At 41.6% G+C, this 25,502-nt stretch overlaps 1 protein-coding gene across 4 annotated transcripts; it reads left to right on the top strand.

The window, feature by feature from the left end:
* Positions 1–4,200: 4,200 nt before the first annotated feature.
* On the top strand, positions 4,201–25,079 carry ENTPD3 (ectonucleoside triphosphate diphosphohydrolase 3). 4 transcript variants are annotated; one of them, XM_015620092.2, is made up of 11 exons: positions 4,201–4,728; positions 5,206–5,254; positions 8,210–8,330; positions 13,120–13,237; positions 15,419–15,569; positions 16,338–16,497; positions 18,480–18,710; positions 19,162–19,434; positions 19,530–19,640; positions 20,155–20,292; positions 22,484–25,079. In XM_015620092.2, the coding sequence occupies exons 3-11, from the start codon at positions 8,211–8,213 to the stop codon at positions 22,715–22,717; spliced, it is 1,536 nt and encodes a 511-aa protein (XP_015475578.1). In that variant the 5' UTR covers positions 4,201–4,728; positions 5,206–5,254; position 8,210; the 3' UTR covers positions 22,718–25,079. The 4 variants fall into 4 exon arrangements, 3 of the variants coding, with proteins under 3 accessions (XP_015475578.1, XP_033367808.1, XP_015475576.1); XM_033511917.1 differs by having other exon boundaries at positions 5,142–5,254; XR_004495840.1 differs by lacking the exon at positions 4,201–4,728 and having other exon boundaries at positions 4,741–5,254; positions 22,484–23,001; positions 23,685–25,079.
* Positions 25,080–25,502: the final 423 nt, after the last annotated feature.

Here is a 25,502-nt window from a genome sequence, read left to right as displayed (position 1 = left end):
TGGTACATGTCTTCGAGTCCAAAAGTAAATTTCTTGTAAGAGAATGCTATTTCTTTGTCAGATTCCTGTGTCTGGTTTTATGACAATGGGGTATATAAGTTGGAACATAGCATATCAATTCACAGGCATGGCCAAAAAAAACCCCAAAACGGGATGAGTTTGCTGAAAAGCTACATGAGCTTGGCTTGCAGCTGAAGGGCAGGGAAGAAAGGAATGGGAGCAGCCACTGTCACTCCTGGAAAGCAGCACTCCTTTCAGCAGCACAGCATGGCTGGCACACACCCTCTCCTGCCGTGGCAGCTCGTTTGGCTTGCTAGAACTCGGGCATAGCAAAATAGACAAAGGGACTGTCTTTTTCTGCTGCCCCAGCAATCTGCTGCCCTAATTACGTGCCTACAACTTGTGCTGGTTCATAACCATGTGATGAAGGCTTTTCCTCAGGGCTTTTAATTGATTGAAGCAGCTCTTGATTCTCATGACAAGAGAGGCAAAGTATAAAGCTCTAAACCTCAGGAAGGGAAATAAATAAATGAGAAAATATTTTGCTTCAGCCTGAGAATGAAATTTTTATTTGTTTGAAGTCCTCCCAGGATGATGTGGACCATCATCTACAGTACAGTCATATCTATGAGGCAGAAGGTTCAGAAACTAAATCTAAGACACATCATTAGCTTTAGTGCTCAGTATGGGAATAAAAGCATAAACCAACAAATAGCTGTATAAGGTATTTCAAAGAAGCCATCAGTGAAATGCTGAAAGAAACAAGGCAATTTCTGTATCCAGCCATTACTCAAAACAATGACAATATCTCATGAGCAATGTTTGAGAATGTATGAGAATTACACGAACTGAATTTCTCATGCCATAGCTATGAATTTACTTTATAGGGTCTTTATGGGGGTGTGGTGGTGGTGTTTGTCAGTAATAATAAAAAACTATAGGGCAGCAGATGCTTTAAGACTATTAAAAATCAGTTTTGCAATGGTGTAAGACAAAAAAACTGCATTCATGATCTCTGAAAAGAATCACATCTAACATTCTTCTAAATGTAGAGTCCACATGTGGTTTGTGACTTCCTTGCTTGAAAGCCTGGAGAGCTATCTCCCCAAATTTGACAATTCACACAATATGCTGCAATAATCACAGAATCACTCAGGCTGGAAATGCCTTTAATATCATTGAGTCCTACTGTTAACCCAGCACTGCCACATCCACCACTAAATCATGTCCCTAAGCACCACATCTACATGATTTTTAAATACCTCCAGGGGTGGTGACTCAACTACTTCCCTGTGAATCCTGTTCCAGTGCTTGACAGCCCTTTCAGTTAAGAAATTTTTCCTGTTATCCAGTCTAAACCTCCTCTGTCACAACTTGAGAACTTTCCTCTTGTCCTATCATTTGTTCCTTGAGAGAAGAGACCAGCCCCTGCCTGGCTACACCTTCCTTTCAGGTAGTTCTAGAGAGGGATAAGGTCTCACCCTCCTTTTCTCCAGGCTAAACAACCCCAGCTGCCTCAGCTTCCCCTCACAGGACTTGTGCTCCAGACCCTTCACCAGCTTTGTTGTAATGCTTTGGATGCATAATACATAGAATGTTTGTCTGAAACAAATGGAAGAAGTGCTTTTTGCCTTGGAATAACATGTTAGTCACAAAAAAGGCCTAATTTTAATGTCCTGACTCATGCTGGCCCAGAGGGCTCCAAATTCTTTAGACAGCTCTGCCTGCATTGCCATTTGTCACAGTTGATCCTGAGGTGAAGAGGTGAACATGAAGGTAGGAGGTCTTTGAGAGCAGAAATTGTGAATGAAGGCTCAACACTGAGTAAAAGTCCCAGGAGGAAAGTATCCAGGAAGATCCACAGAAGTGATGGGCTGAGTTGAAGGGCGTCACACCAGCCTGCTGACAACACAAATGGTGGAAAAGGCTGTGCAAAAAGCAACACAAATGGTGCAAAAAGCTGAGGATGAAGACAAGAAGCCTTCTATTTACTAGACCTTGCAAAGAATGCACAGTAATGAGGGATGGATCTTATTCCTATGAACTGGCAAAGTACCATGCAAGAAAGCACTTGCTGCAGCCACCAGTAGCTTCTAACTCCATTTTTTAACATTAAGATTTCTCCCCATTTCACCCTTTTCTGTCTTGTCAGAGGATATTTTGAGGCCTCCTACACAGGAACAGATGTGGTTCCATGGTGTCTTGGGATGTATAATCATCCATCCCCTCTCCTGATATTGCTCCTGTCACTCCATAGGGAAAAGGGGAAGTATCTGCTGTGGGTCCTGTGTAAATTTGATACCATAAATGCATTGCAGAAATGTGTCTGTTACAAATATTTATTCATATCCATAGTATTTTAGTTACTAGAGACTTGTTATTGATCACAGACACTGGTATTCATGTAAGAATCTGCCAATATCAGTCATTGTATTTTTACTCCACATATTCATGGTCAATGGCAGCAAAAGCAGTAATTTTTTCCTTGAGACTCTTGGCAATGCAAGAGTTCATTTGTCATTTTTAAATGGACACCTGAGGTAGATTCTGTCCAAGCAAAACAAATCAATACAGTTAGTTACACTAAGTGCATTTGAACAAGGATATTTGAAGGGGAGAAGGAAAAGGTGCTGCAGCATGAGGGAGAGGAGAGGTGTGTGTGCTGCAGGCTGGGAAAATGGCACCCAGCTTAATCTATGCCTTGGGAGGGAGGGAGGGATGGAGGATCACGAGAAGAGAACTATAAAAGGGTGGACCAGGCTGAGGAAGAAACTGAAGAAAAGCCAAAGAAGGTTTAGGAAAACAAAAAGATAAAGTGGTGGATCTAAGGTGGGTCCCCTGGGTTGAAGCAGAAGAGCCAATGGAACAAAGCTACTGGGCATGCCTGGAGAGGAATTTTGTTTCTAGTCCATTTGATTTTGGAGCAGTGTCCTGGACTTTGAACCAGCTAAGTGATTTTATAGCCCATATCACTTATGCTGCTATCATGGTTTTAGCGTGGCAATAATAGTCACCAGAAGAGCAGCTTGTGCAACAGCTCAGCTCTTGGCAATGGTGCAGAAAGAAAACAATCTTGTATTTATTTTATAGAAGCAATCTGTTGTTACAGAAGAAGATGATATAGAAGGGAGGGTTTGCTATCTTTGCAAGCATTACATTTTAGTCACTGGTGTAGGACTGGTTGACATTTTACCTTCTATTTCAAAATGTTCATGTTTGATTGTATAAAAAATAATAAGCTTTTCTGTGGGGTTAGCAATCCACCTCACTTGTCATTTTAAATGGATACCTGAGCAGATTCAGGTGACTGAGCAATGCAGTCATTTGGACCAAGGGCCTTAAATACATTTGGATGGGAGAAGAAAAATGTGCCACATGAATGGAAATAATACAAAAGAAATTAATTACATGCAACAGACAGGCAATCAGGAGGGATGGGAGGCTTTGTCTTCATGTGCTAGAAATAACTGAACTGATCTCCCAAGATCATCATTAAATCAGTTTTAATAATGTGTTGTCATCAAAAAGAGAAAATTGCCTCCACTCCCAAAATGAGTAGATTATGAAAAGATGCTTACAGATGGTTCACAAGGCTGCAGCTGTTTTCTTGTTCTCCTTTATTCAAAAATCAAAAATGCTGTAACACTTCAAGATCTTTGTGAGAAAAAGAATCAAGGAGGTGCATTTGGGTTTTTACATTATGCCACTCTGAATCCAAGAACAATGAGCAAATGGTGGCAAAGAAGCTGAAGTGTCTCACTGTGGTTCCAGAGCTCGTGTCCCTGGCAAACCCATCCTTCAGGCTGTAGGATAATCCCTGGCTGTAGTTGATCACACAGGTTGGACAGAGCAGGATCTGTCACACTGCTTCTGGGAATATGCTAGGTCCACTGCGCAGCCTAGGTTTGACAATAACTCCAGTAAAATTACAAAGTAAGTGGTGCCTGTACGCAAAAACCTGGATGGAAAGGTAGCCCCAAGAGTGGAGGGACTGCTGATTTCTGGCGTCTGAGAAATGCCTCCCTGAGAAAGCACCTGTTCCTTTTAGAAGACGCAAGGATTCTTTCACCCACCTCTAGACAAACCCCCTCCTGCCCTCGCTTGGGAGGGAACTGAGGAACGTGATTTAGGGGCGGCCAGCAACACCCTGCCGCACCAGCTGCTGTCAAATCCCGAGCGGAGTTTCCGGAAAGCGGGGAGCCGCCGGAGGAGGGGCAGGGAGGGAGGCACGGCCGTGCCGCGGGGGCTCTGCGGCGGAAACCCGCTGTCCTCCCAGCCCCGCTCCCCGGAGCATCCCCCTCCGGGCACAGCATCCCCCTCCGGGCACAGCATCCCCCTCCGGGCACAGCATCCCCCTCCGGGCACAGCATCCCCCTCCGGGCACAGCATCCCCCGCTGCCGTGGCGCCTCGGGTGCGCCCACTCGCCGCAGATCTCCTCCCTCCACATCATTCAGTTCATCCGGATTTATTTAATTTTTTTTTTTTTTTCTTTTTGACCTGCACGTTGGGGTTTAGTTTATGTTTTGATTTTTTATTTTTTTTTTTTTTTTCGTTTGTTTGTTTTCCGTCTATTCGGAAATACAGGCGCAGAGGGCGGGCACCAGCCCGGTGACTCTCCACACATCCCCCCCGGGAGAGAGGCGCTCGCAGCCGCTCCGAGGGTGCAGCCGGCTCCCGGCTGAGCCTCTCCTCATCCCGGGAGCGGGCGGACAAGCCCGGCTGTGGAGGTACCTTGGGATGTGGTGGGAGCCGGGATCCCCGGGCCGGGGCCGGCTGAGGGGCGGAGGTGGGCGGCTGATGCCCCGGCCGACGCGGTGGGGCTGTCGCTCTGTCTCTCCGACGAAAAGAATTATTTTGGGGGGATAATTTGGTGTTTTCTCGCAAATCATAATCACGGTGTGAAGCTTTCTTATCCGGGACGGCGGTGAACTGAGGGGAAGCTTCACCCGCAATTTGGTGTGCATGTGCTTGTTTTTACTTAATTTCTCCTCCGACGGAGGCGTGTGAAAACTCCTCGCAGGTTTTCATCATGGGGTTTAAAGTGTTGTGGATGTTGGGGGTTTAGTGCTATGGGATTTGTTTTGTGGGTTTTTTTGTTTGTCTGTTTGGGTTTTTGTTTGTTTGTTTGTTTTTCCCACAGCACTTAAAACGTTCACCTGTCGACCTCGTGTGAAATAAATGGCAATGGTGTTTGTATCTCTCAGGTTACAGTGTAAAGAAAGGTGCATGCTTACCCACCTTATGAACAAACAGGTCAGTACCTAAAAGAAGTGGGTTTGGTGTTTCAGGTTTCTTGGGAAAAGGAATTTCAGCAGTCATTTGTAGTGGTGTGCACTTAACTTAGTTAAAATGTTGGTGGCATAAAGAAGTTGAGAGTGTTTTCCTTTGCAGGCAAGAATTCTTTTTGCTTGCAGTTAAGATGAAGAAAGTAATCCTTCCAGTGTGCTTGCATGTGGCCCAGTGTAATTAACTGGGTGTGCAAAGATATGTATTTATGCTGTTTCTTGCAATGCAGCTGGGTTTTGATACTCAGTTAACACCTTTTATTTGTCTTTTTGCCAACAAGTGCACAATGATAGCAAGAGTTCCTTACCTTACAACTCTGTTTAAGCTGTGGAATAAATGAACTCCTCTCTGATATCTCTACAGATTCCACTGAATGGGTAAATGTGGCTGTATTGCCTGGTGTGTGAGACTGAGTGTATCTGAGTGTAGCCATGGGTGAACACAGCCCTGTGCTTCTGATCCAGTTATGTGGCAAGACAGCAAAGGTGGCAGCTGTGTGATGGCTTCAAGGGGCCACAGAGTGTAAGGTCCCCCTTTGATACAGAGGCTATTGTGTAAATCAGGATTTGCAGATTATCTCTGATGAAATTGTCCTGATTGCTGATGGGACAAGATTGTATGAGGAATGTCTTAAGAGATCTGCCCTTGTTTTACATGCTCCCTCTCCAAAAAGACTTTTGAAAAGACAAAAATCATCTCTGATGAAGACAAATCCCAGCATCAGGGACACATGGGAAATTCAACAAACCAAGATTTCAATTTTCCAGAAATGGGAGCAGAAAATATTTAACCATTCAAACCTTAAGTGTTAAGAGTCCAATAGTCATTATTGCTTTGTTTTTTAGTAATGCTTTGTTTTTTCAGAGTCATTTGTCCTGCATGTTTTTTTCTTTGATGTTGACTTGTTTTTTTTCCAGCACTGAACATCAGTGCTTTGATCCAGGAGTGACTGGTATATATTAGGTTGTGAGCAGATAGTTCTCTTTCAGTCACTTTATAACATTATATAGACACGTCCATGTACAATTGAAAGCTAAAGAAAATTACTCTTTGTCCCCTTAAAGTATTTTATGCAGATGGTTATTCATAAATGTGTAGTTAAGAATCTGCTGAATTGATCTGTATAAATACTTTTAATTAATATGTCCTGACATTATCTGCAGGTTACAGTATAGATGTTAACATATTTTTTAATAGTAAAATAAAAATTTCATTTTATCATTTGTGCACTCTGTACATGGTGTTTCAGTGCCTCAGGATAGTAAAGCAATGAAAAGAAGATGAAGTGGCTGGTAATTTTCTCTTTAAACTGACCGATTATTAAGATGATAAAGCTATTACCAAACCAATAAAGAAAGTATTGGAAGAGTAGATAGGCAGTAAGCAAGGAGCCCATATGGATTTAGAAAAGGGAGTTAATGAATAGAAAAAATTATGTTTTGGAAGTGTGGAAAATGTGTCAAAAGAGTTTCCAAAAGTCAATCTGAGATAGTTTTCGCAACAGAAATAGCAAGACAAAGAAGGAAAGTAGTAGCTGTAGGCAAAGCTCAGTGTGAAGCTAATTCCAGAACAAAACAAATTTTTTTCTTTCTTTTGAATGTGAACATAGATGTTGGACCATGGGTACCCAGGCTGAAGAGCCCATGGGGTGTAGAAAAGGGAAGCTGTGTGAGAAGCATTTATTCTGCTTTCTCCCTCAGCCCTCGGGCTCTGGTTGGAGCTAAGGACATGACCAGTGCTGCAGGTACAGTGGGGCTGACCCAGTGTGCTCTGGCCATGGACTGGAGACCACCTTTAAGCTCCTGTCCTCAGCTGAGGTTGGCACTGGCGTTTGCTGAAATAGCAGGACAGTCCTGAGCAGCCACTGGTATGTTCAACAATCAGTATGGAAGAATTAGGAGATGTGACTCAGGATAGATCACGCCAGGCTGCATTGATTTTTCTTTGCCAAAACAAATGGTTCCTGAAATATAAAAGGCAGGCAAATTCTCCTTGTTGCATTCCTCTGATACTTTTAAGCTTGCCATATCCCTCCAGCTGCCTCTTTCCTCCTCAACCGCTGAGGAGCATAAGGATTTTTGATATATGGATTGTCAGTATTCAGAGGTACTGAATGGTCCCTTGGGGTTAAGAGGTGTCTGGTCAGGGACATGGAAAAGGATGAGCAGAAATTCCAGGAAACCTAAACCACATTTGAATTCTAGGAAACTTTTCTAGAGGATATGAACATATAAATAGCTTTATTGTTAGTATGTGTGTTTCATGCCACCTTGGCGTTTGTCAAATATAACCATGTTAGATTTACTTAGATTTAGTAACTTTTCATTGCAAAATGACTGAGTTAAAGCGTGTATTTTTATGTGCAGTACAGAGTGATAATAATAGGAATACACACACATATTTCATCAGCAGTTAGTGGAAAGACGCCTACTTTAATATTCCTAAAACCTCCTCTTTTTTTTTTTTTCTTGCTGAAGAAGCCTGTATCTCTTGTAGACACCGAGCTTGCATGTCTGGCAGAAAGATCCAGCCACCCTCAGGTGTCTGGGTCTGTGTTGCAGGAGCACAGGGGAGCGCTGGGTGAGCACCAGCCCCGACCTGCCTGCCCACAGCCGCTTTCCTCAGGCATGGGAGGTGGGGAGCAGGCACCTGCACGTAGGCACCCTGTGGAAAATGGGCAGGCTGAAGGTGAAATCTGGCATCGTTAGCGTGACAATACAGACACAGCCCTTCCAGACAATGAAAAGTTAGTGGTTGCAAAACAACAGGCAGTTCTTCAGGAGAAGATGGAATTTCCACTAAAGTAATCCAGTTGATTAAATTAGATTTTATGAGTTTTAACTGATTCAGGGCTTCAGGCTCTAAGACAGAATCGCCAAATCCTTTCAAATTCCTTAAGTGTTTCCTGTTTTGTCGTTTCAGGATGCTCACCAGAACCCCGAGTGTTGTTGCCCAAGTGTTCCTTCTTCTAAGCATAGTTCTTGTTATTGCTATTGCAGTGATTCAGATAAATCAGCAACAGGTCCTCTCCCCAGGGCTTAAGGTAAGTCATAGGATACCTCAGGAAGGAGAACGGTGTTTTGAACTGATGTTTAATAATAAGTCATTTTTAAGGGGTGATTCAAATGAGCTTACAGCCATAAATTCATGTTTAATCATATCATCGTGGGAACACTGAAGCTGAGAGAAAAAGAGAATTGGTCAAGAGTCAGTGGCAAAGCAGGAAAAACATTTCTTGATCCTCTCTCTGTGGTGGCTATTGTGCAATGTCTTTAGGACTGAAAGGCCAAAGTTGGAGAATATCTCACTCCTTTTTCTTTTTTTTTTTTCCCTTTAGTTTTGCCAGGGATTTGAAGTAATTTTAAAATGATTTTGAAGTGGGAAATACCCAGAGTTTAAATTCTACCCCCAAGCACAGCTGGGGAGTTTATGCTGACATCTTTGTAAATTGCTCCCGTGTATCAAAAGCATTTGGGCTCTAAGTATGCACTTGATCCTTTACAACGTGTTGGGACTTGCTGTATATTAACAGAAGCAAACAAACTTCATTAAGGGGGGCAGAGCAAGCTGCAAATGACAAACTGAAATATTCTGAAGATCAGGCTTTGCCTTTTGCTGTGGAACATGTGTGCAGGTTCTTCAATGAGAGATGTACACAACTGAGGAAAAGCTGTAGAAAATACCCTCCTAAGAAGCTGTGCAGCCTGGCATGTAGAATTCTGTTCTTCTTCCTCTTGTCAGATTTTTCATGGTCCTCTTGTCAGATTTTTCTTTGAAGTCCCTTGTCCCTGCATGTGTGTTTAACTGGATAGTTCACATACTGATAACAATAGGCTAATGCCTCATTGCACTTCATGGGATTATAAACACCTTCAGCTTTGCCTGAATCATTTGCTGTTGTGTGAGCCAGACAATGGGATAAACCTGTAATTCTGATACATGTGTTTTATGTATTTGTGTGGTGTGGTAGGGGGTGTGTGCTGGGATCGTTCATGGGGCCACAGTACCTCAAGTATGTGCTCTGTTGAGCCCCAAATGGTTGCTTTCAGCAGCCTCACATCCCACCAGTTTTCATGCAAGGCAAGCCTGGACTGACATGCATCCCAGCTGAAGCCAGCAGAAGGCTGAACTCACTATCTAAAAGACAGTTTACACACCTCTGGTGTCTGTCATTAATTCAGTTTCACATTCAGAATGATAAAACTGTTCACCTTACTCTTTGAGGAAGCATTGGAACCACCTGGACTATCTGGAGCTGGTTTAAGTTGTGAGGTTTGCTTACTGAACCACAGCAGCTTCACAGCTGCTTCTCTAGGAAGGCTGGTATTTCCCCTACTGGGTGTGCTTTAGCTTTGGATTTGAGTTTGGGCTGTAAGCCTGCTCATGCAAGCGATATGGAGGACCCTGAGCTTGATTCCTGAGACACCGAGTTGTTCTCAGTGAGTAATTCACAAGAAATTCACAGGTAGAAAAGGAGGACCTTGGTATGCCAGTGAAAGCCTCCAGTACCTGGCTGATATGATGGAGCCTGGAAATGACAGAGTCCTGAACTCAATGGTTGATTAAAATTAATTATGGCAACAACATGATGAAAGGAGATTTATTCTGTTATTACTGTTTGTGTTACCTGTGGCATAAAAGCTGTTTCCCAAGATGCATGTTGAGAGCATCCATTGTGGCACAAGAGATAAATTATATGCTATGCCCTTGGTGTTTTAAACTGTTGTTGCAAAATTGAGTATTTTGGATCCTTGATGGTTGGATTATCTGAAGACTGAGCCAGTGATTCATGAAGGAAGGGCCTGCCCATTGCATGAGGCTATAGCACTGAAAGAACTCGTGACTCACTGGCTCTACACACCATGAAGTGAGAAGAGTGATGAAGAAAACACAAACATCCTCAGTGGAGAAGTCTGCAATTATAAATGATAACAGCAATGAATGTAGTAAGCCTTTGTAGCAGTCAAAAAAAAAAAAAAAAGAAATCTGTTTGTCTATTGCTATTTTGTGAGCCCTAGAGAAAAAAAAAGACCACTTCATTATTGTATTTCTTTAATTTGTCCCTTGAGGTGCTACAGTTTTCAATACCTGAATTTTTCATGTCTCTTTTGGCTCTTAGGAAGTGTTCTGCATTGTTTGTGGATGCTGTACTTGATTAAAACTTGTTCAAACCTATGTAGCTGAATTGACACCTGCATCTAGCACAGATCCACTTTTGTGACCTCCATCCTCCCTGTAACTGGTTTAGCTTGCTAGCTTCTCTTGGCAGTTTCCCAAGTGATTGGAAGGCAGGTGGCCCATCATAACTGCCTGCTTTAAGGGTTTGTGTATCTCTACATCCTCCTATCGGAATGATACTCAGGCTGAAAAGGTGATTGATCCTGGGGCTTGCGCTTGCTTATCTCTTGGGATTACTACTCTTCAGGATGTGCCTACAAAGCCATATTCCCATAATAAGTATTTACTTTTGAGTCACTTTGTTTTCCCCCTTCTTTTATTTTTTCTTTTTTTTTCCTTCTGAACTAGAAAACAGGACCCTGAGCTTTTCTGGGTCAATGTTGTCTCCCTATCTTGTCTGACTAATCTAGACATTGTGTAGGTGGTGCAGCTCTTGGATATTAGGGATTGACCAGGCCTTTGAGCTGATTGAAATACTCAGTGAGTCAGTTGAAGTAGAAAGGAAAGAGGGGAGAAAAAGTAGTTCTGGTCTTTAATGGCTGCTAGCCTGGGATAAGGGTTTGCCTATGCTCCTACAGTGCATTCCAAAGCAGGAAGGCATTGCTTATCCTTAAAGGGCAGCCAAAGGTGATCCAATATGCAACTTGGACAGAAATCTAACATCCCCAGAAAATTTTAATCCAGCCAGTTTGTCTTTGGCAAGACAAGGCTTGTAGAATTTTTTCTCCTTCTTAAGATGCAGCATCGTGTGTAATTTCTGGCTTTTTAGTTTTTTAAGATTAATCTTGGTCCTAGCATGTGACACAGTTGTCACTGATCACTGTTTTTTGAGGCTGCATGGGCTAGTTTGCACACAGTGAACTCACACAAGTCCTGAGGAGCTTCATGAGTCACCTTGAAATGGGCCCAAGAGACCTTTTCAAAAACGAGCATCTATTTTAAGGTAGGAAGAGGCTGTATAGGAAACATAGAGGAGGAGGAGGGGGAGAAAGGAAAAAAAAAACCTTGTCAGTCAGATAAGAATCTGAAAGACTGCTCTTTTGGGATGGAAATCTCTTACTTACAGAAGGAGGCTGGGAAATGCAGGGGAAGGAGGAAGTAGCTCAAAAAAGTCCACAGTTAACTGAGGTAAAAATACTTCCATTATCTTCCAGCTCTCCTTGGGCCTGGTAGTTAGCTCTAAAAGTAGCCAAGTTAAAAGCTTATATTTGGCACTTTAAGCTGACTGAGACTATATTTCATTAGTAGTCCTTAAGCAGATTGACCATTACTGTGTGATGTACCTCCAGGGTGCTCATCTCTTCCAAGGAGAGGAAATACACTCAAATTATCTTTGCTAAAAGTAGTTACTGAAACAGAACCTGATGATGTAGTGGTTTGATAGTATCTGTGGAGCCTTTAATCTTTTAGTGGATCATAGTAAATATTGTCTGCATAAATATAAATGAAATTTTCATTATCTAACAGTCCTCTATGAAACAGACTAGACTGGTATTGCTGGTTTTCTTTGGGGGCCAGGGGTTTTTAGGGTTCCAGTAGAAGCCAGGAATAATCAGGTGTGGAAGCTGAATGGTTTGCCACCTGAAGCAGTGATCCTTCCCAGGGGACTTGTTGGTCCCCAAGGGAGGCAGTGGGATGAAATTTATCAGCCTGCTACAGGGCTCTTCCTGCTTTGCAGACAAATGGAGGCTCTCATTTTTCAGTATTGTCAGGCTCCTGGGCATCTGTCTGTTTCAAAAGAAAAAAGCTGACTGAAAAATGAGCCTTACACCGTGTGATTCCTATCAATTAGGTGACTTTGGAAGAGCTAAACATACTTTCAGGATCATAAAGAGGATACCAAAATTGCATTTTACTTCCCTTTATGAGATTGTCTTCCCAGTTACTACAGTTTTCTTCTGCCATAAAATATGGGAAAGGGGGAATGACTGGTCTGGTGAGCAGTGGGGTGGGATGGAGAAGCCTGTGCTTTAATCCCAGAGTCCAAGGGACCTGGGACAAGTAATTTAAATATTTCCCATTTATTTTATAAATAATCATGGGGTAATATTGGTTCTTTTTCCCTCTGTGTTTTCTCATACTCTGGAACAGCCTGTTCTCAGAGGCAAACTCTCAGGTGGACTAAACACTCAAAGGGAGAGGTTTATGGGGCAATTAGGAAAGAACCAGACTTGTTACATCATTCTTACTGTCGACTGTTAGGTACTTTACCTCTCTGCTCATAGCTTTATGGATCCCCTGTGCATCCTTGAATCTAAAGCCTGTGCTTAGATATCAAACCCTTCAGTGTTCAGGGAATGGACTGGGATAAAGGGAAATGAACTTGCTCCAAAATCAGGTCCTAACACAGTGTTATCTATTTGTCAGTGTTGATTTTGAACCTGATGCTGAAAGGAGATGAGCATTCTCCATCCCCACTGAATTAATTATTGAAGATGTGTAGTATGTTCCTTGGTTTGCAGCCAGATGAATTCTGTGCTTGGCTGTTGGATTCATGCCTAAGCGCCTAACACTCAAATTAATCTCTCTTTTAAATAATACACTGTGCATGCATTTTCTAAATGTCTGGTGGTGCAGTGAAGTGCAGCTGCATATGGGCATTTAAGCTGCCATTGTTTGTTTCTTCATCTAATGTATTCTTTCTTAATCCCCAGTATGGAATAGTCCTTGATGCTGGATCCTCTCGGACTACAGTCTATGTCTATGAGTGGCCAGCGGAAAAAGAAAACAACACGGGAGTAGTGAGCCAAACCTTCAAGTGCAATGTGAAAGGTGAGCTCAAAGGAAAGTTCCTTAGTTGTTTTTAGCCTGGCTTGTAGTGTTTCTTTCCCTTTCCTGTCCCTTTCCCTTCCCCTTCCCTTCCCTTTTCAGCGCTGCAGAGGGAAGACTGTCAAGACTATGTCTGTATTTGTCAGCATTAGTTCTTTTCCTACTGATACAGTAAGATGCTCTAATCATTGCACCAGAGAAAAGAAATTGTAGCAAAATTTGATTTATTCCATGGCAGTGCATGATTGGTGCAGACAGAATTCAATCTAAAGAGAATCAGGATCTGTAAATGTTTAGACCTGGTGTTTCTTTCAGAATAAAAGTCTTATATGTATTTAAAAATAGCTTGGATTAAAAAGAGTTTTAGAAGAATGGGAATCCAGCTCTTGTTAGATGTTAGTTGTTAATTAAACTTCTCTACACTACAGAATTAGGAAGTAGTTAATAAAATTATTGAGTGAAATAGCTAAATTGGTAGAACTATTTCTGACAGGGTGTCATAGTTTTACCAAACATGTAGGTGTGACCTCTGTGTCAGGAAGACCTGTGTCTGTACCCAGCTAGATGACGTCCCACAGGTACCATTGGCTACCTGCCCTGTCTCCTGTCTGAGGTTTTGAATTGATTCCTCACAGACAGACAGACAGACAGACTAGGGTGACTTCTGATCACACTCCAGTATGGTTGGGTGGTTGTGGATTCCTTCCTAGAAACTCTCAGTCAATTCAGTGACATCTCACTCAGCTGTCAGAGTTATGAAGATGCCACACATTTTGTGAAGACAGATGGCCAGGTAGCCATGGTCAGCCAAGTACTCCTCATCCCTAAGTGTACCAGATCATCAGGGTACACTCTTCCAGTCTTGGATAACTCTGCACTGCAGGAGACAGAGGGCTGGTTGATGGGAGATGTCCCCAGCTAAGCTGTAGGTGACAGTGGTGAACACATCTGTCAGTGTTTCTTTAGTGACCCTCTAACCATAGTCTTAAGCATTTAAATTGGGGTGTGGTTCTGGGCCATAATGAGGGGCAGATTTTTGCATACCTACTGAACTTGAAGGCCAAATGGTCAACTACTCTGTGAATTCTGTGGTGGTTTTATGATTTCATTTTTGCCTTTATTAAGTACCTCTGCCCTTGTATGTAGGAACCAGTCCCAAATCCAAATCCTTTCTTTATAGTTCATTTAATCTGTCCTGGTAAGACTCTAAGCACTGGCAAAACAGGCAGCTGTCCAGAAGAAAATGGTCATTGTCTTGTGACCCGCTCTGTCTGAAAACTGGAGAAGGGGAGGTTGCAGCCACCAAAGGGATGTAAGGCAATGGCAGCTGCTGAGGATGTTGCTGCTCTGTTTTCCTCTGGTAGCAGCTTTCCTTTCAGCTTCAGGCCTGTTTGTGCTAGACTTAAGTCTTTCAGCAAGTCTTAATTCAAAACCAGGGCTGTGAAAATCTAATGATGACACAGTAATGTTTTAAGTTTCAATTCACACAGCCAAAAAAGGAGCTTTGGAGTGTGGAATCTGTAAAGGCTTGCATATGTTTTTTTCTCCTGTTTCTGTCAATGCAATGTGATTGAACATATATGGTTTCTCATTTTGACTTAGTAAGAGCCACCTTTTGTTTAGCTTGGGACGAGGTTGTGCAAGACATGGCGGCTACAGAGGTACATGGAGTTCTGGCAGTTGTTCTCTACGGGGCAGTTGCTTCATGGGAGTGCCTGGACTGCTCCCCATGCGACTTCCCCAGCTTGGGAATGTTAGTAAGGAATGTTTTATTTACACCCAAACTGAGCCTGAACAAGTTGAGATCCTGATGGTCCTTGGAATATTGAGCAAGGCAGGACTTTGATGTTAATTGTTCAAATAGCTATGCCTTATGCAGCAAAGTATAACTCTCCTTTCTGCTCTTTGAAGGCTTTGGAAATTTGGAAAGCTGTTTACTAGTTCATGCACCAGAGCAGACCTGTACCTCTACAAATTCAAGAGCCATTTCTGTGCCTCTTGAAATGCACAGGCACCACATTGTATATTCCATAAGCACTCCTAGTTTTCAGCAATCCTACCCTTGTTTGCAGTTATGGGGAGGGGGAGAAGGGGGAAATGTCTTTCTCTTAACACCTGTTTGCTAATTGGGATAATTTGTAGTTGGCAAAGCAGGATGAAATCTATCTCCTCATTCTCTTTTAGGCCCTGGTATATCCAGCTATGAGAGTAGCCCTGGAGCTCTTGCCAAGCCTCTTGATGACTGTCTGAATAAAGTCAAGGAGAGAATACCAGTTCATCTGCATAAAAACACTTCTGTTTATCTGGGGGCTACAGCTGGCATGAGACTGCTGAGGTATGGCACAGATTTGAGCTACTCTGTATGCATACTAGCATAGCAGTCTGTGGAAAAAGAATGTGAAAAATGCACTGGATGGATTTTTACCCACTGGAAATTGGCCATCTCAAAAGGAAATGGAGCCCAGCCAACTTAATTTAATTAACTTCTTTGATAGGGAAAGCATGTCTTTCCTCTGTTACGCTGTATTGAAAAGAAACTTGCTTTATTTTGGAGAAGGCAAGAGTTTGATTTTCTCTTTCATATTTGTCACAAAATACAGTGCTATGTAGACAGATAATGTTTGTGCACGTCCATGGGCAGCAAAGGCAGATTGAAGCTAGACACTGCATTCTGAGTGTGGATGGGATCTGATGTGATGTAGCTTTTGGGGTCTGTCTGTGGCTTTAGCCTTGGCACAAATTTGCTTTATTATATTTGATCTGTGGCTAAACAGAGCTGGAAGAGAGATTCCAGGACTGTTTTTACCAGAAACTGTCATATAAACACTCAGTTCATTACGAATAAAGGGGTATATAAGGAGAAAAAATCCCACCCATGGAGCTGCATGATAAAGAGTGAAGTCAGTACATACTGAGGGAGTTGCTTGCTGAAATAATGCTGGATACTGGCTATTCCCTATCATAGGCTTCCCCTTTGGGGAAATAATGTCTATTGCATTTATTAGGTGATTGTAGCAGTTTTCTTGAATTGCTAGTCAGTGAACAATAAACATGAAATTGCCTTTCCAGATTCTCAGTGTCTCATGTTTTGTGAATTGCTTAGGTTGCAAAATGAATCGGCAGCCAATGAAGTCCTTGCAAGCATTCAAAACTACTTCAGATCACAACCTTTTGAATTTAGGGGTGCGCAGATCATAACTGGGCCAGAGGAAGGGGTGTATGGATGGATAACGGCCAACTATTTAATGGGCAATTTCTTAGAGGTGTGTGGAAAAAACTGCATGATTTTCTTTTCACTGTTTCTCTCTTATAAGTGAGAAGTTTGAGAGGACATGCCTGTTAAAGTGTCATAGTTGCAACTTCTGTTTTCCCCTGAAGTCTCTATCAGGGTCTTTTTGTGGCAGTAATAGGAAAAACATAAATCAAAGAATATGTTGTTATGGGAATGGGATATGGCAAAGGTAAAATTGTTGATCCACAAAAATTAACTCTTCTCTGAATGACACTGGGTGCCTTACCTAAAACCAAAAAGTTAGATGACTCTTAAATGCATTGGTATGTTAAGTGTGACAGGTGGTGATTGTCTTGCCAACTAAAGATCTTTTCTTCTTATTATTTGCTGTCCCTGCCGCCCTACTGGTGAAGGACCTACCTGGCTTAGGGGTCTGCAAATCGTTTGGCAGTGTTGGCTCACTTGTCTTAAGCAGACAAGACTGTTTGAAGCACTGAAGGTGGCCAAATAGGCCTCAGCTGAGCCAGAAATCGTTCGTACACAGCTTATTCCAAGAGTGCTGAAAAGCTGCAGGCTACGACACCAACTCTCTTGTGCAGACCAAGCGATACCGATATAAACACACTCATGCTGTTCTCAGACTTGGAATAGGGAGCCAGATGTGTTGGAAAATCCATTTTTAGATACAGGTATTCAGTGTGATTTCATTCAGAGTAAAAGCTGTACCAAGATGACCTGCAACCACTCACCTGCATTCGTGACAGGAGTGTGCTTCCCTCACCATCAACAGCACTTCTGCCAGATTGTCTTACTGGGCTAAAATGACCTTCAGCCAGTACTGCTGAGTATTGCTAGCTGTCCTGACTGAATGGTTCCTATCAGATCATGGCCATTAAATAAGAAGGAATTGCTTGCTGGAGCTGTGACTGATAGCTCATGGTGAACGTGCTGTTGACTTGCACTAAAAAAACAAGTTTTGGGAACACCTGTTCTGTAGGAGTTTTTCTCATTGTGTGCATTTCATGCAGCAAAAATGGCATTATGAACTTCAAGGTGGTGCCAGTCTTCTACCATGTGAATTTTAATAATCCAAATATCAAATTCCATATGGCAAATTCATAAAAATGGACTGCAAGATGTTGTGAAACCAGTTTAGTCTAGAGAGTTCTGTGAAGAAATACATGTGGAATATCACTAGGAGAAGAGAGAAATTCTGACCTTTCTCGTGACAATGGGCTAAGGGTCAAATTCTGTGAGGAATTGTTTATGGGAATTTTTCACTGTAGAATTTTATTTTGAGTATATTTGCTAGCCCATAAACCCCATCGTTTCCCTTGTGTATACATTCATCTCATCATGCTCACTGGATAAATATTGACATAGAAAATCTACTTTTGGCACTGTGACTATTTGGATCAAATACAAAATTTGGGGAATATTTTGGGTAATAGGGAAAAATGCCATCTGAATGGATCAGACTGCAGTTTCAGTGGAGGAAATGTACAGATTAAGGGTCCTTGCTCTTTTGACTTTGATGGAGCTTTCATCTGACTTTTTTGCATTTTTCACTCTATTTTCACTCTCTGTGATCTCTTGGTATTCTATTCCTTTAATACTTCTTCTTGCCTTGAAACAAGAAAATCTTGATACCATTTCCATTCAGATTTGTTCAAGTTCTCAATGGGTATCTGAACTTCAATTCCCTACATTCTAGGATAGACATTGCTCTGGTTAGTCCTGTGCTTTAACCATTGTGCTGTCCTACTGAGTTGAACACTATGCTGCATTCATTTTCCCATCTTTCAGGATCATTTCACTCTCTGAAAGTACACCCCTCTTATGTAAAAACATAATTCCTGTTTTCCTCATAGTTACTTTTTTTTTTTTTTTTGAAAGAGTGAAGGACAAATAATGGGGGGGGGGCAAGTTTCAAGAAGTAAAGAGTAGAAAAGCTTGAGGGGAGAACAAGCAGGTGATATTTCTAATTTGCCTTGCTTTTAATTTTACATGTAGAGAAACCTTTGGAGGACATGGGTCCATCCTTACAGAAAAGAGACTATGGGTGCACTGGACCTTGGAGGAGCTTCCACTCAAATTTCATTTATCCCCGAGGACCCTGAGGAGCACTTCAATAGCACCTTGCAAGTGAAGTTATATGGTTACAACTACAATGTCTACACTCACAGCTACCAGTGCTATGGGAGAGATGAAGCTGAGAAAAGGCTTTTAGCATTGCTGTTCCAGGTCTGTTTAAGACCCTTTGCTATGTTGCTCTTGCAAGTGTTCAGTAATTGTCTGAGCAGGGTCTTAGGCTTGTGTTCTCTTCCCTTTGCTGGAGTCTGGAGACGCTACTAAGAGCTCAGTTGTGCTTTGTTGTGGCCAAACACACTTAGGTTTCATACAAAAAACTTCATAGTTGTTAAAAATTAGTGAGAGTTCTGTGCCATTTGACAAAAAGGCCTTGTAAATATTTTGCTGATCTTGCCAATGACTTCTGGAGAAAGGAGTTTCTATGAATTATAGTGATCAGCAGTGTTGTGCTGACCAGTCATGTCAGTGAACAAAAACACATGCATCTGCAGTTTAAAAAGATTCCTGTAGTTCATGCCAAATTAGGTCCTTTTTGCTTTTGACTAATATTTATTGCTTGGGATTTCTTGTATCTTATTTATTTTTTTATTCTTTTTCCCCCCAGAAATCAAACACCAGTGCCAATGTGGATAATCCCTGTTACCCTCAAAACTATAACACAGCATTAACGATGAAGTACTTCTTTGGCAGCCTTTGTACACAGTCTCTGAGACCAGCAAATTACTACCCCAACCAGCTTGTGAATTTCCATGGAACAGGAGACCCAGGTCTGTGCCAGGAGATGGTTTCTTTATTGTTTAACTTCACTGCTTGCAGAGACAGAGAGGACTGTTCATTTAATGGAATACATCAGCCAAGAGCAAAAGGGAATTTTGTGGTAGGTTTGCAAACACGGTGTGTTTCTTTTTGAGCTTGTTTGCTTTTGATTTCTGTAGTTCTGAAAGTAACCTGTCATCCACTCCTTTTCTATAGGCTTTCTCTGGATTCTACTATACAATTAATGCTTTGAATTTATCTGGGCACTTTTCTCTGGATGACTTCAATTCGAGTATGTGGTTTTTCTGTTCACAGAGCTGGTCACAGGTAAGTGGGTGGTTGGTTGGTTGTTTTTTGGTGTTGCTGGGATTTTTCTTTTCCATTTTAAACCTCTAAAAGAGGGATATAAAAATAATATGGACTGGCTATGTGTTCAGAATCTTTCAGAGGGTCTGTATCAACCTAGCATTTGTTTCTCCATAGTGCTTCAAACCATGTAGTATTTCTGTCATGCTTAACACTTGGAATAGGTTTCAAAATTTCATTATGCAGTTCTAACCATGCTATAGAGGTGACATGTAAATTTTAGAAACCATAACATCCTCTATCTTCAATGTGTAGTTTTATGATTATTTACATTGCTTACTACATAAGCTGTGTCACTTTAAGAGTCTTTCTATTTCTCAATCCCTATATGTAGCTGCCTACACCTTTACTTGGTATTTCTGAAATATGTTAATAACTTCTAATTAGAACCCAAATATTATCTAGTTACAAACCCCAAAGCATTTGCTTTTTCCATAATTAACATGTTTTTTTAAGAAAACCCTTTTGCTTTCAGCTCCAGTTTATGCTGCCTAAATTTGAAGAAATATATGCCAGATCCTACTGTTTCTCAGCCAATTTCATATATTACTTGCTTGTACATGGTTACAACTTCAATGCAGAAACTTGGCCACAGATACATTTTCAAAAGGAGGTGAGTAATAATAATTTTCTCTTACTGTCATTTTAATCCAAAGAGATTGAGGAGGAGACAGAAGATGCAGCAGCCTGCAAAAATGGAATGGTTGTAAACAGCCTTAGCAAATGACTGTCAAATGTTTGGCATAAGACAAGACACTTTTCAAACCTCAGGAGAAATCTCAGCCTGTTTCCAGGGGTTTGCAGCATTACTTGGGGATGCTACATAGATTCTTTTAAAGAGCTTTAAGCAAAGATCAAACACTTGTGTTTTAAACATTTCCCTAGTATTTTGCTCTAGGCAGTGATCTGCCTAAAACACCTCACCAGTCAAGGTCAGTTTGAGCTAACCCTTCTGAGCCAGAGAGCAGAACTCTGCTTTGCTGTCTCCTGGCAAAGCTCTGGAGGAGCTGGCAAAGCAGTTTGTAGTCAGTGAGTGGTGATGAAGCAGCTAGGACAGTTTCCATCCTCACCCAGCTCATCCATCTGGGCTGTAATCTGGCTGTCTGGTATAAGAATATTTTGATGGGGTATTGCCTTTCAGCTGACAGAGAGAGAAGGCTTACAATAGCTGTGTAATAGATGCATTTATTTTCCTCTCTGCCACTGCACAAAGCCTTACTCTGAAATCCTATCCCAGACTGTCTCCTAATGCCCATATAGTTTGGAAATGCTTCAGTACTCGCATGCAAAACCAACAAAAGAGTAGGTTGTAGATCTTCATGGTGTATTCTTAAATCCCCTTAGATGTGGGAGATGCTGGCAAGCTGTGAATGAGAAATCAAAAGCAATGTGTTCTGAACAGTCATATCTATCACTCGTGCACTAAGGAATCAAGTAGGATTTTCTTGCCTTGTTTTGACCTCTGATGGACAATCATTATCAGCTCTGGAGGAGAGTTCAAAGTTTAGCTGTTCCACCAGGAAAACAGCACAGAGTTTACTTTGAGATCTTAATCTCCACTGGGCAGGGGTGTGCATTTGTCTTGATGGAGTGTGGATCTGTCTTGATATTTAAATATATCTTGTATCATCTCCAGCAGATAGGAGCAGCCAGAAACAGCAACATTTTCTTGTTTTTAGCCAAGACTATAAAAATACTGAACAAAACAAAACCCCAAAAGGCTAATTTAAAATTAATACCTTTGTTGCCTAGGTTTTACACAAGGGTAATCATGAAACTCCAAAATGCAGAACTACATTCTCTTAATTAGATCTGCCCCTACTAAAATGCTAAGGTCTAATGTTGGCTGATGAGCTAAGCTGCCCCAGAGATAACAGCACAATCTCACTACGACTGGACAGTGGGCTTTTTGTCTATGCTAGGAGTATGTATTTCCTTTTAATTAGTGAACACAGCCAATGAAAAGAACCTTGGCCTAATGCTAAGATCTGGGCGAGATCCAGAGCTAGATGATTTGCAAAAAATTAGAAGTTTTAAACCTCATGATAAGAGGAAGACAAAGGACACTTTACCTTTTGATCCTGTGCTTATCAAGTGCCAGGACAATGACTTAATGAAAAGGACAGTAGAGAGCTGGTAAACTCTATTGCTCAAACCAGAAGTAGGGAAAGATGGCAAAACAGGAGGACCATGGAGCAAATACAAACATACTCCATTTTTTATTATTTCATCCATTTTGAAGTAGTTTTCCATTTACGTTTATTTTTTAAATGGAAGAGCCTAGTTTTGGTTTGTTTGTCGGCACAAAACCAAACATGGAACAAAAGATAATAGAGTTCCTGCTTTGGGGACTTTATCCTGGCTTCCTCTTTGGCCATGTTGGTGAGACTCCTTGTGGGTTTTCTTTGTTTTCTTGAACTCAAATGACATCCTGGAATTTGGCTATGGTGAGGGGCTAATTTTAGGAATTGGCATAGTAGTCATGGTTTTTTTTATTTGTTTGTTTAAAATGTGTTTCTTGCACAGAAAATTACATAACTGTCTGTCTTCATATAGACCACACATCTTTGTACCCACCCAATACTTGTGTCTCACTTCTTTAGCCCAGCGACCAATTTTATTACCATTCTCTGGAACTACAGAAAAAGGATAATATAAAATGGTTCTGTGTCTTCTTTGTATATTCCATTAAAGATTTCTCCTTGCTAATGTAAAGGACAGTTGCCATCAACAGCAGTTGAGCTTTTGGAGTCTATTCTCTTTGAAAATTCCGTGGGACTAGGACTCTTCTGTCTTTATTTCAGGTTGGTAACAGCAGTATAGCGTGGTCACTCGGTTACATGTTAAGCCTCACAAACATGATTCCAGCAGAAGGCAAGCTGATCCAGTTACCTCTGAAACCTCCTCTGTTTGCTGGGCTCCTCGTCTTCCTCACAGCCACAGCACTGTTGTGTCTCCTCTTCCTCGTCTACTTGTGTATTGCATCGCATCATCGGAAGAACATCCCTCACGTTGAACACGTATTTATTGCAGAATGAATGATCTTTGCTGAAGACAAAACAAAAATTTGATAGTGCTATTAAGCAGAACTTTATTTTGTACACCGCCCCCATTTTTCAAAAATAGACAGCAAAACTGACTTCTGAACCAGAGGCATCAATAGAGAAGAGGCACAAAGGAATCTGTGATATGGTGAATTGGAGTGCTTTTGGTAATTTTGGTAATTGTTTCTGTAAACCTCATTTGTCCAGTATGCAGCAGAGAAAACATGGGCAGACATATCACTTTGCTTTATAAGGGATTACTTGCCTTTTCCTGCCAGGTATGTGTTATTTTTTTTGTTCATTAACTCTGTGCTAACTGGTGAGCTCAAGCAGTGGTGGATTTGATCACAGTGTCAGTTGTTCAAGATAAAATGAAACAAGACAGTAGCAGCTGTGGGAGGTGGGAACATGGTAGCTGTCCTTGGTGCAGTGCTAACACTAAAAGGAAGTAATCTAATTTCTGAAACTGGAACAAGCATTGGATAATGACAAGAACTGAAAGGAAGGGCTGTGATAGAATTGTTTTTATTGCTGTTCCAAATGGATTGATCCCCATCACAAAAAGGTGTAATAAACTGTCAACACCTCTCAGGACTTTTGAGCCTGTCTTAAACAGCTATATCTTTTGGTACCATGGAATCCCCAAAATTCCTCTGGTCTGGTGCATAAGATTTGCTTTGGAAGTGGAACAAAAGGCTTTCACACTTTAGTAACTGAACCTAAATTTAAATATCTCACAGTTGCCTCCAGAAGACACTGGAGTTTTCGGTGTCCTTTTCTGACTTTCACAGAAATGCTTTCTGTAGGTCCTTACACTGAAACCCTGACCTGTATACCCCACATATTGTTGGTCTCAGACAGTGGCAGTCCATACTGATTTGACACATATGTATTATTTCAGCTGTCTGGATAGAGTCTCAGGTCTGAACATTACATTAACATGTTAAACCCTTCTTTCAAGGCCAAGAGGAACAGGAGCCAGTCTCCAGGCCAGCAAAGCACCTTTACTCTGTGGGTACAGGAAAGTATTCCTGGAGCTGCAGTCATGGCTCTAGTGCCTTGCTCAGCCTTTCCACTGTCCTTCAGCAGCACTGGGATCCATCTGGAAGATGCTTCTGTCAAACATACTGAATCCAGAGCTTTCCTACAAGGGCTGCTGCCTTCATGCAGCCATCAGCTGGCTTCCTTGAAAGCCCAGGCATTCTTCACCAAACCTCACACTCCCTTAAATCATAGGAATATTTCAGCTTCATCTATTCCTAGTATTGATTATGGGATAGATTGGAGACAAGTTGCCAGTATTTTTACCCATAAGTAACATTTTTAATTTCATTATTTTGTTTCTACATCACCTTCTTACATATATTTGTTTGTGTGGTTGAGGTTTTATGTTTTTTCATAGGCTGACAGATGATTTGAAGGGAGCTTAATATCTTTTTAAATGAAAAAAAGAAAAAAGTGATTTTTCAAGCGGATCAATAGGGCTTTGTCCCTTCTCTTCTCCAGTCCCTTCTCTTCTTTGTCCCTTCTTCTTCAGTTGATATACTGTTAAGTCTTGTCAGTCTTACTGGAGTAGCAATAAGGTACAAGGTATTATAAGATGATGAAGAGCTCTGTGCTGTCACAGTTGTATCTGATAAAGTATCTGATAAAATTTACTTCAGAGTGCATGGACATTACAGGCAGGAGATATTTTCTGTGATGGATCTGTAACTGCAGTTATGGGTGAAAAAAACCCCAGACTGTTGGATGAGAGCATTAAAATGTTTTCTGTGGAAAATACTATTCTGGAATATTTACTAGCCCTACAAAACATTTGCTTTGTGAGTGGCAGGCCCATTCAGATGTGGTTTTACACAAATGGAACACACTCAGAAGTTAGTCTCTGTAGAGCTGGCAGCTAAAGAACAAGTAAATTATTTCAAAAACCATTTGGACTTCCAGATGTACTTAGATAGGCCAGTATCTGTTCAAAGAATCAAATTACCCCTGTGAATCGCCTGTTTTGCTTTTTTAGTAGTTCCCTCTTGTCCTTATGTATATAGTCTCCCTCAGTGTCACTGGGATACGACCACCTGCTCTGTCGTACCTCTCCTAGAAGTTTCAGATGGGAAAGTTGAGGGTGTTGAACTTCCAGCCACGCAGCTTCAATGACCACAGCTAACTCCTCCCCCAAGTGTGAGCTGCAACCAGAACAACAAGCCAGATCCCTGTCCTGCTGTCTAGAACCAAATGGATCTCTGGGGGAGACAGGGAAGTTGACAACACTTGGGAATGTGTACAAACCAGAGGTTATTTATCTTTTTATACTCTTCAGTGCCTGCTTATGAAGATTAATAAAATTGTGAAAACTTAAGCCAAGTGTACGTTTTATTTTTAGCATGTTTTTCCCTTCCTCTACCAGTATTTCCATGCTGGTAGAAATGCTGTTGTTAATAGAAGTGTAAGAAATCACTGAAATGCTGTTTTAGAGGGTGGAAATTTGCAAGCTGCAAAACTGATCCAGGTTCTTTAGTGGACACATCAGATCATATGTGATGGTGACTTGGGAATACAAACACCATCACTCCAAACATCCCCCCCTTCCTCCTTCTTCCCCCACTGTACAAACTGAGTGTGATTTCCTCAGGTCTGGAATATCCCTTTGGTCAGTGTGGGTCACCTGTCCCAGCTGTGTCTCCTCTCAACCCCCCCATGCAATCCCAAATCCCTTGCCAGCGTGGCAGTATGGAAAGCAGAAAAGGCCTTGGCTCTGCACAAGCCCTGCTCAGCAATAAAA

The sequence above is a fragment of the Parus major genome, chromosome 2 (genome assembly GCF_001522545.3).
Source record: "Parus major isolate Abel chromosome 2, Parus_major1.1, whole genome shotgun sequence".
NCBI lineage: Eukaryota > Metazoa > Chordata > Aves > Passeriformes > Paridae > Parus > Parus major.
Note: the sequence above shows the minus strand (reverse complement) of the source record. Positions and strands in the feature narration are given on the sequence as shown.

Coding starts and splice junctions, on each gene's coding strand:
- ENTPD3 (XM_015620092.2), top strand. CDS start 8,211: ATGCTCACCAGAACCCCGAGTGTTGTTGCCCAAGTGTTCCTTCTTCTA. Junction 13,238..15,418: donor CTTCAAGTGCAATGTGAAAG/GTGAGCTCAAAG, acceptor ATTCTCTTTTAG/GCCCTGGTATATCCAGCTAT. Junction 15,570..16,337: donor GCTGGCATGAGACTGCTGAG/GTATGGCACAGA, acceptor TGAATTGCTTAG/GTTGCAAAATGAATCGGCAG.